This window comes from Callospermophilus lateralis, chromosome 1, assembly GCF_048772815.1.
Source record: "Callospermophilus lateralis isolate mCalLat2 chromosome 1, mCalLat2.hap1, whole genome shotgun sequence".
Lineage (NCBI taxonomy): Eukaryota > Metazoa > Chordata > Mammalia > Rodentia > Sciuridae > Callospermophilus > Callospermophilus lateralis.
Genome location: NC_135305.1, coordinates 224,230,806 through 224,245,328, shown reverse-complemented (window position 1 = coordinate 224,245,328; position 14,523 = coordinate 224,230,806). Strand labels below are relative to the sequence as shown.

At 64.4% G+C, this 14,523-nt stretch overlaps 1 protein-coding gene across 1 annotated transcript; it reads left to right on the top strand.

The window, feature by feature from the left end:
• Nucleotides 1–766: 766 nt before the first annotated feature.
• Nucleotides 767–10,478, top strand: Efna2 (ephrin A2). The gene is made up of 4 exons (XM_077106035.1): nt 767–912; nt 7,975–8,288; nt 8,987–9,052; nt 9,288–10,478. Exons 1-4 carry the CDS (start codon nt 767–769, stop codon nt 9,407–9,409), a joined length of 648 nt encoding a protein of 215 aa, XP_076962150.1. The 3' UTR covers nt 9,410–10,478.
• The last annotated feature ends 4,045 nt before the right edge of the window (nt 10,479–14,523 follow it).

Genomic DNA, 14,523 nt, shown 5'->3' with positions numbered 1-14,523 from the left:
ACTAGCATCCTTAGGTATCTACTGGATGTGGTGTACACGCCAGAGAAGGAACAGGCTCCAGGTTCAGAGAGAGGAATCGAGGCCCTGGCAAAGGCAGCAGAGGACGCTGCGGACTTCAGTCCACTGGACTCCAAAGCGCTCAGAGTTGTCCGGGTCTGATTCAGGACTTTTATGACCAGTTGATGTTTGAACCCCTGGTGAGGGCGCGCCTTGCACCTCTTCCGTGGCTCGGGGTGGGGCTCTGCAGAGGGCCTGCTGCAGTGCACGGAGGGGCTAGAGCCCTGTGTCCCCGTCCCCGCGGGCGGCAACGTTGGCCCCGGAACCCACCCCCCCCCCCGCAGAGTTGGGGTCATTGCAGCGGGACCCTGTGGATCCAGCAAAACGACGCGGGCCGTTTCGCGGTCTGGCCAGGACGGGGCGCGGCGGGGGCTGGAGCCCCCAGCCCAGCCCAGCCCAGCCCAGCCCCGCGCAGCCCGGCGCGGCGGGAGGGGGCGCCCGCGGCCCGGCCGGCGCTCAGGCGGGACAAAGGCCGGAGTCGGGCCCCTCCCTGACGGGCTGCGAGTCCGCGCGCGGCCGGGTCCGCGGCCGGGGCCGCCCGCCGCCGCGCCCCGCCGCCGCCTGGCTTCTCGGCGGCCGAGGTCGCGCGCGCGGAGGCGGGGCGGCGGGATCTCCAAGCGCGCCGCGCGCTCCGCCCGCTCGGCAGCGGCGGAGGAGGCGGAGACGCGGGCAGGCGGCGGCCGGAGAGCGCGGTGGCCGGACCGGGGCCATGGCGCCCGCGCACCGCCCGCTGCTGCCGCTGCTGCTGCTGCTGCTGCTGCTACCGCTGCCGCCGCCTCCGCCCTGCGCTCGCGCTGAGGACGCCCGCGCCAACGCGGACCGCTACGCTGTGTACTGGAACCGCAGCAACCCCAGGTGAGCGCGGCACCGGGACCCCGGCCCCGGCTCCCACGCCGGCCTCCCTGAGGCCACAGCCCCGCGCCCCGCGCTGTCGCTGAGTGGGCGCGCGGGGACCCCGGGGAGTGCCGGGCCCTGGAGTTCCGGGGACTAGTGCACCTAGTGCAGAACCCCCAGGGCGACCTACTCCGGAGCAGACTCGCATTTCCTAGAGCGCCCACGTCTTCCAGAGTTTGGGGAACCCTTCTGGCACTCTCTGAAGCCGGGCAGCCCTTGAGTCCCCTCCCCGTGCTTGGGGGACCCCTAATCCACTGCCTCTCTGGGGTTCCCCCAAGAGCTGAGGAATTGGTGGAGATCCCTAGGGACTTTGACACCCAGGGGTCCCAGGAGGTTGGAGACTGGCCATGGGGTGAGGGGTCTGCGGGAGCATCCTGTGGGAGGTGCCCCAGATGAACTTGGGGAAGTTGGAATGTCCCTCCCTACCTCATATTCACTCCAGTGGGGGACCTAGTCCAGGCTTTCTAGGGACAGGGAGGCTGAGAGACCAGAGGGGCTGGGCTCAGTGTGGGAGGTGCATTGGGGTACCTTCCTTCATCCTCTTAGGCTGATGGGGAAACTGAGGTGCAGAGGGGCTGGCTCAAGGTCAATATGAGGGGAGCAGAGCTGGGGCTGGAGGGGTGGCTGGGTCCCAGCCTGCCACGCCCGGAGGAGGGGCCCCACCCGCAGCCGCACAGTCCCACAGTCCCACCCCAGTCCATGCTGAGCCCGGAGTACACTGGAGGATGACAGCAGCCCCTGTGAGTCCAAGTGGGAAAAGTTTACTGGCCACTGAACAGGTCCTGCACATCCACAGAACCTCTGGGCTGTTGGTCTCAGTGGCCAGAGAGGACGGGGGTCCTGTGGGGGCCAGGGCTTCAGGACTCCTGAGGCTGGTGTTCAGCCCGCACACCGCATCTCACGAGCCGCTCAAGGCTGGTCAGGCTGCACACAGGGGCCTCCCTGCTCCATGTCCCTCTGCCACAGGCCGCTTTCTCTCCATGTCCCGGCTGCTTCCTGTGCCGGCCAAGCTGCCCTCCTGAGCAGCGGTCTCCTCTTGTCCCTGCTGTTGCCTGTTATCCCAAACCTGTGGTGGAAAGTTGCATAAAGGGCTTTCTTTGAGGAAGATTCTGGGAGAGGGCAGCCAGTGTCCTGCTGTGGGGTAGGCAGCACCCTCAGACCTACCCCTGTCTATGCAGGTCCAACGGATTGGGCCCCCAGGGCAGGGACCGAGGCCCCAGAGGGACAGCAGGCCGAGGCAGAGCTCATCCCACTGCACCACATGTGGGTTTGATTAAGGCTCTTCCCTCTTGCTGGCCGCTGGCCGCACGGGAGCCCAGCGAGCTGCGCTTCCCAGCCCAAGTTTTTGGTTTCAGCGCCGGAATCTCCATCCCAGCGTGGCCTGTCCTTTGTTCTGGTGAACACTGGAGGAACAGGGAGTGGGGAAGGAAGGGGGTGTCAGGGCCACCCCGCTGCCCCCACCTGCCGCAGGGCCAAGGGCAGTGGGCTGGACCCCCTGCCAGGGGATGGAGATGGCGCTTTGGTGCCCGCCACAGTGCCCAGTGCCGGCCTGTTGGCCACCTCCTGTTGCGGTGTGACCCGACAGCCAGCCCGGAGGGCATGGCCTGGCAGTCAGAACTGAGCCCTGGAGCAGGGTGGGGGGGAGGGGGTCCTGGCTCCTCCTCCTGCCAGGGCATGCAGGGTGCCGCTGACCCTGCCCAGCACCATGCAGCGGGCCCAGGACCAGCATGGCCACCTCGCCCAGGAAACCGGGATCTGTCCAGATTGAAGCTTTGGCATTGACATTGGGGGTTCATGGCAGCCCAGAGAGCCCCTCCCGAGATCATGCCAGGGGTGACCGGGTGGGAAGCTCTGCGTGAGCAGGGGGCCAGCAGGCGCACCAGGAGGGCTGGCCTGGGCTCCGGCCACCCAGGGGACCCAGCGATGGGGTTGTCGGCCTGGGGAGACCCGCAGAACCGGGTGGGAGGGATGAGGATGGTGTCTGAGCAGAGATGGGTGGTGACTCTGGATGGAGGTCCCCAAGTTAGAGAGGGGCACACAAAAGGCAGGCTGATCAGGGTGGCAGAGGTGGGGCAGCAGGTTCCCACGAGGGACAGAGCATGCAGCCACTGAGGGACTGAATGGGAGACCCACCGGTCCCAGCCGTCCACTGGCCACCCCTGTACCAAGTGCATATGTGTCCCCAAGTGACATCCTGTTGTGAAGTGACCAACCTGTGCACACACACCATGAGGTCCTGGAGGGAGCCCACACCCGCAACTACCCGGCTGCCACAGGGTAGGGTGCGTAGGCCAGCACCCGCACTGGCCAGTCCCCACCTGGACTGGGCCCCCTTGAGTCAGCTGCTGGGCATCTCTGGGCCTGTCACCAGCCGGGCTGGACTGGGCAGGGGTCCCTGGTTGGCTTTGGGCTGGCTGCCCTCCTGCCCTGGCCACGGCATTTTGTGCGTGCTGGGGCTGGGCTTGTGTTTGTGATGTGTGCGAGCACCTGGGGGTTGCATGGGGCCATGGTTGTGCCTGTAGCTGCATGTGGCCACGTGCTCTTGTCTCTGGTGTGCAAGTGTCCTGGGGTCCCAGGAGGTGTGTGTCCCTGAGTGGGGCACACGTGTGTCCATGAGGCAGAGTGCCGCAGAAGTCTACGTGCACACGACACCAGCCTCTGGCGTTTTTGCACACGTGCCTGTGTGATGTGCACTGAGCATGTGTGTGCCTGCCTGTGTGGTGCACCCACTTTGCACACACATCTGCACAGAGTGCCTGCGTGCTGGGCTGCACAGACACGTCTGCGAGCAAGTGCACACGCGTGTGTCGGTGCGAGGTGGGCGTAGGCTTGTCTCGGTGGCTGCAGAGCGTGCCTGTAGGGCTCTGCTCCGGCTGCCCAGAGCGGTCCAGCCATGACCTTGCTGCTTGCTCCGGCTCCCCTGGGGACAGGGAAGGGGGCCACTGAGGCCCAGAGCAGGCGTCACACAGGACCCCCTCTGTCCACTCAAGTCCCCTCCTGCCTTCCTGGAGGTGCCGATTCAGGAGGGGGGCTCTCCGGTGGGCGCCCACCCCAGTGCATGTGGCTGGGTGCCCTTGTAATGTGGGCCACAAGGAGCGTCCCTCCTGGACACCAGGTAGGAGAATGGCGGTATGGGCCAGGACCTACTCTCCGAGGGCTGGCCTTTCCCTGTGGTGGAGGTGACCGGGTGTCCCCACAGTGGCTGCTGGCCTTGCTCGGCCCCCGGGGCAGCTGGCTTTGAAGGGACTGTGCTTTGCCGGCTGCCTGTGGTTCTGTTCTGTGTGTCTGCTCCTCCACCAGCCCAGGGAGGCCGCCGAGCCAGGCGGTGGCTGCGGAGGGGACTGGGAGGCCATGGAAACCAGGGCATGGACTCAAGGCCCAGAGGCTTCCCGGCTGATCAGACCCCTGCCTCCTCTGAGAGCGCGTGGGGGCAGGACAGGCGTGGGCACAAGCCAAGGGCTGAGGCCCTGCAAAGAGGAGACTGAAGGTGCGCCCGTGGTCCAGAGGGGCAGCGTGCTCTGACCTGCAGCTGGCCCCAGTCCACAGCAGAGCAACCCAAGGCAACCTCCCAGCCACGGCAGGTTTTGGTGCCCCGTCCCAGTCTGCCCCCGCTTCCTTCCCATGATGGCATCCGCCACCACAGCCCCGGCCCCTCGATGCTGAGGAAGCCCCTGTCCAGAGTCCCTCAGCCCCTGAGCCAGTTGCTGACACAGTGGCACCTCATCTCTGGGGCTGGGGGGTCAGGCAAGGGGCACTGTCCACCTCTGACCTCCTGCGCCCCAGTGGCGATCCCCTTGAGGTTCAGTAGGGGCCTCTCACGGGTCTCTTAGGGTCATGGGGTGGTGGACGCTGTTCTAAGACAGTGGGAGGAAGCACTTGGGGCCAGTGGCTTCTTTTCCTGGTCTGAGCTGGCTGGTGGACGAGGGGATAGGACCCCACACCACATGCTCCTGCAAGTGCCCGTTCTGCTCCCTGGGACCAGGCCTGCCAGCCTCACGCCCTGTACTTGCTTTGGGGGAATTTATCTTCCGGTGCTGGGTCCAGAGCTTGCCCGGCTCTGTTCCCTGCCTGGGCAGGCCAGGCCAGGGGAGGGGGCAGAGCCAGTGTCCAGCCCCATGGCCACCATGAGGCCAGACACAGCAGGAAGCTCAGCACAGGCCCGGGGAGGCCAGGGGATATTTGACGTCTGTGGCTCAGCCAGCCTGGCAGTCTTGTCCCCACCCCGTACCTGAGTCCACTGAGTGCCAGGTGCCCACCATGTGACACACAGACCTTGGCATCGGAAGGCTGTCCTGCCCCCAGCTCCGCACTCCCCCAGGCCACCCTCCCTGGGCCCTGGTGCCCGCTCCACAGATGAGGCAGTGCTAAGACCCCAACTCATCTGCACTGGGCACGCCAGGGCTGCCTCCTCGTCTGGACTGGCTGAGGAGCAGAGGGGTAGCTCTGGGCACGGAGCGGGCAGGGAGGAGGCCAAGGACAGCCACACCTTCTGGACGTGCCTGTGCCCGCCTGGCCTTTCCTTCCTCTCCTGTGGCCTCAAAGGCCCTGGGGTGGCTGAGGCCCACGCTGAGCCTCGGGACCCTGTCTGCTGGGTTGCTGGGCCACCCGGGCACCCGCAGTGTGTCTAGACCCAGCAGAGAGACGGCGATGCCACAGAGGAGCCAGAGAGGTGGAGCCTGGTGGGAAGGGTCCCCCTCGGGGGTCCGACTCCTGCCCCTGTCGGTGTCCAGGCTGGCAGCCCAGCCCCACCCTACCCTTCCTGCCCGAGACTCCCGACCAGTCGCTTTGCCGTGGGCATCTAATGCCGTGCCTGCCAACTTGAGCTGCTAAGCCGCTGGCGGCAGGGATGCTGGTAGTGGCCGGCAGGGTCCGGGTGGCCAGGGAACCCTGGCAGGCACCTGGACATGGGCAGTGGCAGAAGGGGCTGCTGGGCTCTCACAAGCCTCCCCCTCAGCTGGGAAGCCCTGTATGGGAAAGAGAAGCCCCCGCATCTGTCCTGCATAGGTGGCCAGCCCAGGGGTCTTCCCTGGGACTAGCCCATCTGGACCCCCATCCCCCAGGCCCCTGAAGGATGCTTTCTGCAACCCTCTACTTCAGCATCTCAGAGCCCTCCAGACTTTGGGCTTTTCAGTTCACTTGTTCAGTCAACACCATTGTATGGAGTGCCTGGGCTGGCCTCAGGGTGGGGCAGAGAAGATAGCAATTGATGTAAAGGTGTGAATAGGACATGTCAAGTTGGGATACTGGGTGGAGGACTTTTCAAGCACCGGAACAGAATATGCAAGGGCCCTGAGGTGGGAGTGGAGCCAGCAAGAGGCTGATGCTTCAGGAAGGGGTGGGCAGAGGGGCAGACAAGTGCATGAGGGGTGTGGATTGTATTCTGAGCATTGAGGAGGAATGGATGGCTTTGGGTCAGCAGGCAGTGGACAGACTGACACTCAGAAAAGATGTCAGTGGACTCAGGGAAGCCAGGAGCCCTGTAGGCCTCACAGTGGCCTCGAGAGCCCCCGCATCTTGGTCTACCAAGATTTCCCCTTAAGGAATTAAAACCAGAACAGGGCTGCGTCCGACTCGGGCCCAATGGAGACGGGACCTGGAGTGGGCACCAACTCACCTTCCAGAGTCTGACAAGGAAGTGTCTTGCAAGGAGCCAGACTCTCCTTCCAGCTGTGGATGTCGCAGGGCTGGGACAGGGTCGGGGAAACTGAGGGCAGGGGTGGGCGTGGCCCAGGCACCCGTACCTCGGGGCCCTGCGGGGTCTTACGCCCTGCCCGGTGGGCGCTGGGCCACTGACACCGCCAGCCTGTGGGCAGTTGGGCTCTCACTCGGCCAGGAAGGCACACAGGTGAGTTCATGAAGCCTGGGGCAGACGTGGCTGCGACTGTCCGAGGGGCTGGAGGTGAGGGTCAGGAGACCCTGAGCCAGGGTGAGCCCGGCGGTCCTCTGGGTGTCCGTGCCAGCCTCCCTGGCCTTGGTCGGCTCCCAGGAGGACGACGGTGGGGCCCAGCAGCATGAGGAGGGGCTGCAGGGAGGCCCGGTGGGAGGCCCTCTGCTCCCGCCTGAGCTTCTCCACAGCTGGACCCCAGCTCAGGAGGCCGAGAGCTGGACGCAGCGGGGAAACTGAGGCGCCAGCGGGGGCTCCTGTGGCCTGGTTCCCCTCCAGGCCCGGACCCTTGTCCCCTCCCTGGGCTGCTTCAGGGCGCAGGGGGCCATGCCAGTGACTGCCAGTGGCCGGGGGGCGGGGGGGCTGTGGCCTCAGTTTCCCCAGCGGTGCCCGCCTGGCCCTGCGCCAGGACCTTTCATGTGGTAATGAGTCCCTCCCAGGGCCCCTTCCTGCTGCTGCCGGGGGAGCCCTCCAGCAGATCTGAGGACCTTGCCGCTGTAGCCCCAGGCGCTGATGGCAGAGGCGCTCCCTGTGACGGGTGACCTCCATCCTCCAGGAAGAGCCGGGCCAGTGGGCTCCCTGGAGGAAGGGGCATGGCCGCGGGACCTGGGGGGCCAGGTGTGGGAAGCCACGGGCCCGTGGGTGGCTGAGGAGGGGGCAGCTGCGGATTCCAGGGCCTTGGGAGGGGGGATAGTCAGAGAAGGCAGGACGTGTGCTGGGATCGCACAGTGTGGACTGGTGGGGCAGGCGTCCAGGGCTCTGCTGAGCCGGCCAGCGAGGGTAAAGGGGACCGAGGGAAGGGTGGGTGTCTGCACGCGGGCCTCACCCTGCAGGGAAACTGAGGCTGCGTTGGCATGGAGCTGCCCCATCCTGGCCGCCCTCCTTGGCGGATGGAAGTGAGGGGCGCAGAGGGTGGGCAGGGGGCCTGGAGGAGCCTGTTCCCCTGGGGTGGGCTTCAGTGTGCCAACCCCAGAGGCCTGGACAGCTGCCCGGCCCAGGCCCGCTCCCCTGTGGCCAGCTGAGTGCCCGGCGGCTGGCGCAGCGTGAGCCTCACCAGGGCGGCCATGGCCGGGGCGGCCCCTCCCCGCCGGCGCCCCTGCCTGCTGCCCGGCCAGCGGGGCTGACGCTGACCCCCGCAGGTTCCACGTGGGCGCGGCTGGCGGCGGCAGCGGCTACACGGTGGAGGTGAGCATCAACGACTACCTGGACATCTACTGCCCGCACTACGGGGCGCCGCTGCCGCCGGCCGAGCGCATGGAGCACTACGTGCTGTACATGGTCAACGGCGAGGGCCACGCCTCCTGCGACCACCGCCAGCGCGGCTTCAAGCGCTGGGAGTGCAACCGGCCCGCGGCGCCCGGGGGCCCGCTCAAGTTCTCGGAGAAGTTCCAGCTCTTCACGCCCTTCTCGCTGGGCTTCGAGTTCCGGCCCGGGCAGGAGTACTACTACATCTGTGAGTGGCCGCGGCGGGAGTTTCATGAGGACGACTATTGCGATTAGTGGTCATCTCTGTGACCAGTGTTATTCTCTATCACGTGTGTCATCTTCCTCTCCAGCGGGAGGAGCCTCTGGGGCTGGGCACACCCCAGGGAGTCACTGAGCTGGCCGGTCACTGGTTCCCAGGCTGGGGCAGGGGCTCCGCCACATAGCACATGCTCAGCATCTGCCAGACCCTGGTTCTGTCCCCAGCCCCACAAAAAAAGAAAAATGGAAACAAAAAGAAGGGTTTCTAGAGCCCCTGCTGTGCTGGGCAGTCCACTGCGGAGGTGACCGGGCAGACCACTGCGGAGGTGACTTGGCCACAGGCCCCGGGGAACAGGGGTTGGGACCTGGCTCCCTTATTTGGCTACACCAGTTTTTTGCTGATTGACACAAGAGAGTCAGTGTCCATTATTTTTGGACTTCACCTTATGCTGGACTAGAGTGAGGCCCAGCAGGACAGGGACACACACAGCTCAGGCTCTGGGATCAGGTTGGGCAGAGAGGGCAGCCCTGGACATGTGCAGGAGGACTGTGGGAAGCAGGGCGTTGTGCCTGGGGCTTGGCTGTAGACTGGGCGTTTTGTGAATGGAGTCCCCATCTGGGGTCAGCCCCGGGAGAGCTCAGGCATCCCAAGCCCGCTGCCCACTAACTCTCTGGCTTCCCTTCCAGCTGCCACACCTCCTAACGCTGTGGACCGGCCCTGTCTCCGACTCAAGGTCTATGTGCGGCCCACCAGTAAGTGCCCAGGGAGCCAGCAGGACCCAGGTCCCTCCACCCTGTGTCCTCCACCCACAGGACCTGTGAGTGGTCCAGAGGGCCTGGTTGGGGAGGTCCCCACTCGGCCCCTGGAGTCCATGGCTTCAGCCATGGCTGGGCGGGCCCCGCCCCGAGCCTCCGCGTCCCCACGTGCAAACATTTCAGACGTCCGTGGCCAGGCCCCCCTGACGGTGCCGTCTCCTGTGTCCCCCAGACGAGACTTTGTACGAGGCCCCCGAGCCGATCTTCACCAGTAACAACTCCTGCAGTGGGCTGGCTGGCTGCCGCCTCTTCCTGAGCACTGTCCCTGTGCTCTGGACCCTCCTGGGCTCCTAGTCCTGGCCTGAAGGATGCCAGCCTCCTTGGACGGCCCACCTGGACTGCCCAGCCTCGGCTTTCCCCACCTGGCCACGGCTGCTCTGAGACCAAATAGAGACGCTGCTTCTCCCTCCATGGTGCTGCCTGCCAGGAGGGGCCAGCCAGGATCCCTGGTGCCCTTGGGGAACCAGGTGTGGGCACAGCCCCTGACCGAGCCATCTCCTCTAGGGGCATCTGGGAGCCCTGGTCCCTCGTGCCAACCCTTGTTTTTTCAGTGTATGTTTCATGGTTGGGTCAGAGAGACTGAAATGTCTCATTTAATTTATTCCCTGCTGTGGCCAGTGACGGGGAAGAGCGCAGAACCGGTGGGCGGGTCCCAGCCCAGGGAGGAATCCAGGGACACCGGGTCTGGTCACCCCTCCACTCTGCACCCCGCCTGCTGGGTCCTGGCTGAAGCCACCCCCGCAGACCCGCGAGTCTGAGCCAGAAGAGTGCATGGTACGGACCCCCACTTGTGGCCCAGGGCTCACTGCCAGCTCCTGATGGCCCTCCGGGTCAGGGCCTTCCACCAGAGGACCCCAGCAGGCCCGCTCCCTGGCAGGACCTCTCCGCGGCTGAGAAGGTGCTGTGTTTCTGTAAATAGAGCTGGAGAGTGTGAACTGTGATCATTTTAATGTATTCCTGAGGATGGGCCCGCGAGACCTTTGTTTTCAGCCCTTTGTTGGGGTCTTTTATTTCGGCGGAGGGTGGGGGGACTTTTTAGAATAGAGGCAACACTTGGCAATAAGCTCATTTTGTCTGTGGACCCCCGCCCCGACCTAATAATGTTTCTGAGGGAAAAAATGAATGGAACAGAGGAGGACCACTACCAAAAAAGGCAGCCCCTCCCCAAAGACGGTTTGATGAAAGAAACGAGGCGTTTATACAGATTTCGTATTTCTACCGCCCTTCCTGGCTGTGTTTTCTATATATTATATAAATATATATTGTGTATGGTGCCGGAGGCCGGCTTCGAGGCCCGGGGACGCGGGGGCTTTTGTAGGGCTGGAGGGTGAGGGCGCAGGCACTGCCAGGCCTGGAGCTGGCACTGGGGCTCCCTCCCATCATAATTCACTTTGGATTCTGTATTTTTTTATAATAAAATGCATAAACCCCAAAGGTGTGTCCGCCTGGGCTGTGGACCCCCTGTGGAGCGCTTTACCTCGGGGACCTGGAGGCGGGCCTGAGGTTGCCAGGGAAACGGGGGTGTCCTGGCATCGGGACCCCGAGGGAACCCGCAGTCATAGTGGAGCCTGGGGGTTCCTGCGTTGGCGGGCTGGCCCTGGGTGTGTGCGTTTGGGGAGTTTCCCCCACTGGGAAATGGGGACCGCCACCTGCCCTCTGGATCAGCCAGGTGGACGGAGGGCTTGTACCTGGCTGGTCTGTGGGTGCCCATCCCAACTCCCCTGTGCACACAAGAGACCCTGCCTTTCTCCAGCTCTGGACCCCTCTCAGAATCCATTCAGACTCTCTGAGACTTCCGCTGCTGAGCTGTGGCTGTGACTCGGTTTCCCCAGCCACCAGGCCTGGTCTGCTGTCTGAGCCCCGGGCCCAGGGAACCAGGCACAGAGGCTACTGGTCTCCGGCTGGCAGGTGGCCCTGCTGAGGGGCTGCAGTCCTCGCAGCCCACTGCCGCCTGTCTCCCACCCGCGGGACGACAGCTTCTTGGGCACAATTAACCTAGAGGGAACGTTCTCAGCCCATTAATGCAGCCGCGCTGGGCCGCGACGGGGTCTGCCTCCTAATGAGGCCGAGCTGGGCACAAAGGGCCCTGTGTGCACCGCCCTGCCCCTGCCCAGCACACCAGGGGCCCAGACGCCGCCCACTCTGAGGACCATGGGGTGGCCCAGGGATCCCCCTCAGCACAGAGGAGGACCCCAGGCTCAGGGAACCCGGACAGCCCGGCCCGGACCGGGAGGCGCAGGGTTGTGGCAGCGGCACGTCATCAACAGCAGATCTCTGAGGGGGCAGTCTCAGCCCGTTCATCCACGGCAAGTGGACTTCCTGGGTTTCTGGATAGCCACAGGCTTGGGCCTCCAGCTCCTCTAGTTCTAGAACATTCTGTCGCCCCAGAAGGCAGTCCTTCCCCAGCTCGGCACCAGGTCCACGTCCCATCTCTGGTCTCCTGTCCTGGACTCTCCTGTCACTGGGTCACATGCTGTGGCCTTGTGTGTCTGGTTCTGAGCACTAGGTCCTCAGGTGTGGCCACGCTGCAGTGTGTCACCTGGCTCCTGCCCTGGCCGAGGACACTCCAGCTGTGGATGGACCACCACTTGTGTCCCCATTCATCCATCTGTGGACACTTGAGCTGTGTCTGTCTGTAAGCCATTAATGAGAATGTCATTATCGTCATTGTCACCAGGCGAGATTTCACAGGAGGTGATGCTGAGCCGGTCAGTGGGTGATACAGCTGTAGAGATTGTGTCCCCCGCCGTACCCACGGCCCTGCTCTCCCTCATCCAGGTGGAGGGGAGACACCTCCAGACCCCAGCACCTCCTGTCAATCATAGTCACGCCGCAGGCCCTTGGCCTGGGCCTGAAGAGCAGCACCTGCCCACAGCAGGGCTTCCCTGGGGACTTGGCAGCCCCAGCATCTGCCGCAGGCCCAGGACACTCCCCTGCACCGGCACCGCACACCCCTGGGGCGGCCTGGGTCTCTCGGGAAGGTCCCCTGACTCAGCACCTGCCACTCACCACTGCCCTGCTGACCACAGGGAAGTACCCCCAGGCGTGAGCAGCGAGCCTGCCCAGGCTTGGCCCTGGACAGCCATCCGCGTGCCGGTCCTGGGCAAAGGCCTTTCTGGGCTGCAGGCTCCAGAGGGAAGCAATTTCTCTCCTGCGGCCCATTACTGCTGCCTGGGCGCCCACAGACAGGGGCAGGAGCTGCAGGGGAGCCAGGGTCGCAGCCCTCCCCTCCGTGAGCTGTCCCCCCAGTGAAGAGCCGCCCCGGCCCCGCCCTCTGGCCCCTGCGGCTCTGGTGGAGGACCCCCCTCCCCAGCACCGACCTCCCGGCCCTTCTAGGCCTCCAGCCCTTTGTCCCCAGACCCCAGCTCAGAGGAGCCCCCCAGGCCCACCCCCTCGACCACAGTGCTCTTCTTTATTTATCTGTCCCTTCAGGCATGCCCTACTGTTTTCCTTTTTTATTTCAATTCCATTTTATTTCATTTCTTGTCTTGTCCTCCACTGTGGACAAGGTGTCTGTCTGCTCCCCGAGGGCCTAGATCTGGGTCTGGACCACTGGTCTCCAGCACCCACAGGATGCCTGTACACAGTAGGTGCTCAACAGATGCTCACTGACTGGATGTGTCTATCCATGCATGCAGAAGCTACATGCACAGAAAATAAAATGCCAAATGAAAATTGCATCTCCCAGGGGCGGGGATTGTGGCTCAGGGGTAGAGTGCTCGCCTAGCACTAGCGGGCGGAACCCAGGTTCGATCCTCAGCACCACATAAAAATAAAGGCATTGTGTTGTGTCCATCTACACCTAAAAAATAAATTAAAAAAAAGAAAATTACATCTCCCATGTCAAGATCAGTGTCCCCAACAAGCATTTAATGAGCACTTACTGTGTGCAGATAGTGCTGGGTCTCCCTTCCATCTGGACATCACAGCAGTGGTCTTTGGCCCCAAATCAGGGGGACTTTAGGCCATGAGGCAAGACCATGGTGTTGGGGACCCCGTTCAGGCTGCAGGTGACCAGGGGGTCACTGATGGACCACTGTGAACTGAGTTCACAGCCCCGGAGACCTCAAGGAGCCGCAGATCACCCAAGGTGTCGTAAGCTGGAATTCCAGTGGTGGCAGCCAGGCTGGTGTGGCAGCAGGAACAGCGGGGGTCGCAGGAGACCCTCCTCCTCAGTCTCCCCAGGACTGGAGCTTCCCTGGGGTATCTAGGAGGTGCCAGGCCTCTGGGCCTCTCCCTGAGCCTCAGCAGCTGGTCGGTTCCCTCCACCCTTGTAGCTCCACCTGCTCTGTGCTGCAGCAGGCAGGGACCTCTGAGGCCAGAGAGAAGGGGACCCTGTCCTGGTCTCCCAGGGCTGCCCACTCCATCGATCCAGAAATGGAGGCTGAGAGGCCCAGGAGCAATCGATTGGCCTAGTGGACAGGTGGCCAGGAGGGAGGGACACTGAGTGGGGCGCCATTCACCCCTGCAGCTAGGGAGACTGAGGCAAACCCAGGTCCGGAGTCGATCTGAGCTGGGCAGATGGAGGATGAGGCTGAGGGCCTTCATTCCTCTTCCCCAGGAAACACTCAGGACAGTCCTTCTAGGCACCTCGGGCAGCGCCCTCCCCCCACTCATCTCCCTGCAGAGATCTGGGGGGTTCAAGCTCCACCCCATGCCGCCCACCATGGCTCTGTGGGGTCTGGGGTGCTCACTGCCCGGCCCCTGGGGTGAGAGAAGCCTTCAGACCACCCAGGAAGACCTTCCCGGGACCTCCCTGGCTCCTCCCAGCCCCAGTGGCTGGGTCAGGAGGCAGAGGGAGGTGTGGGTACGGCTGTCCACGTGGGGACCGTCTTGCCCCGCCCCAGCCCTCTCCGGGGGCCTCCATGGTCACCTTCACTATCAACTCCCCTGCCTCAGACGGGCTGCGATGTTGGATAGGAGGGAACTGAGGCAGGCAGCAGGTGCACTGTCCAAGCCTGAAGCAGGGCTGTGGGCAGCAGAGGCAGAGGGGCCCTCTGGGTGGCCGGGCAGGCCGCACAGCCCGAGGCTGATCTCCCCCAGGCTCCAGCCGGTTTGCTGCTGAGGGCCTGGGAGCCCTCTGCAACACTCCTGTGCCCGCTGTGGGGGTAGCCTAAGGCTGGGGTGACCCCTCACCCTCTGGTTCCCCTGCCCGGGGCTGGGACAGGAAGGCCTGCCCCTCAGGGCACCTGCGCTCCCACCTCTGAGGGGGTCCCCGCCCAGGCCGGCCTTCCCCCTTGCGCCTCCCGCCTGGCCACCTAGGGCTCTGTTCCCTGCGCCTCCCGAGAGGCCCCGCTCCCCTCCGAGGTCCCAGCTCTGCTAGAAAAATAGATGCAGGCTGGCCTTCCACCTCCCGGCCTTGGTGGGCCAGTCTCAGTCCAGCTCAGACTCTCCTCTTGGAAGGACCC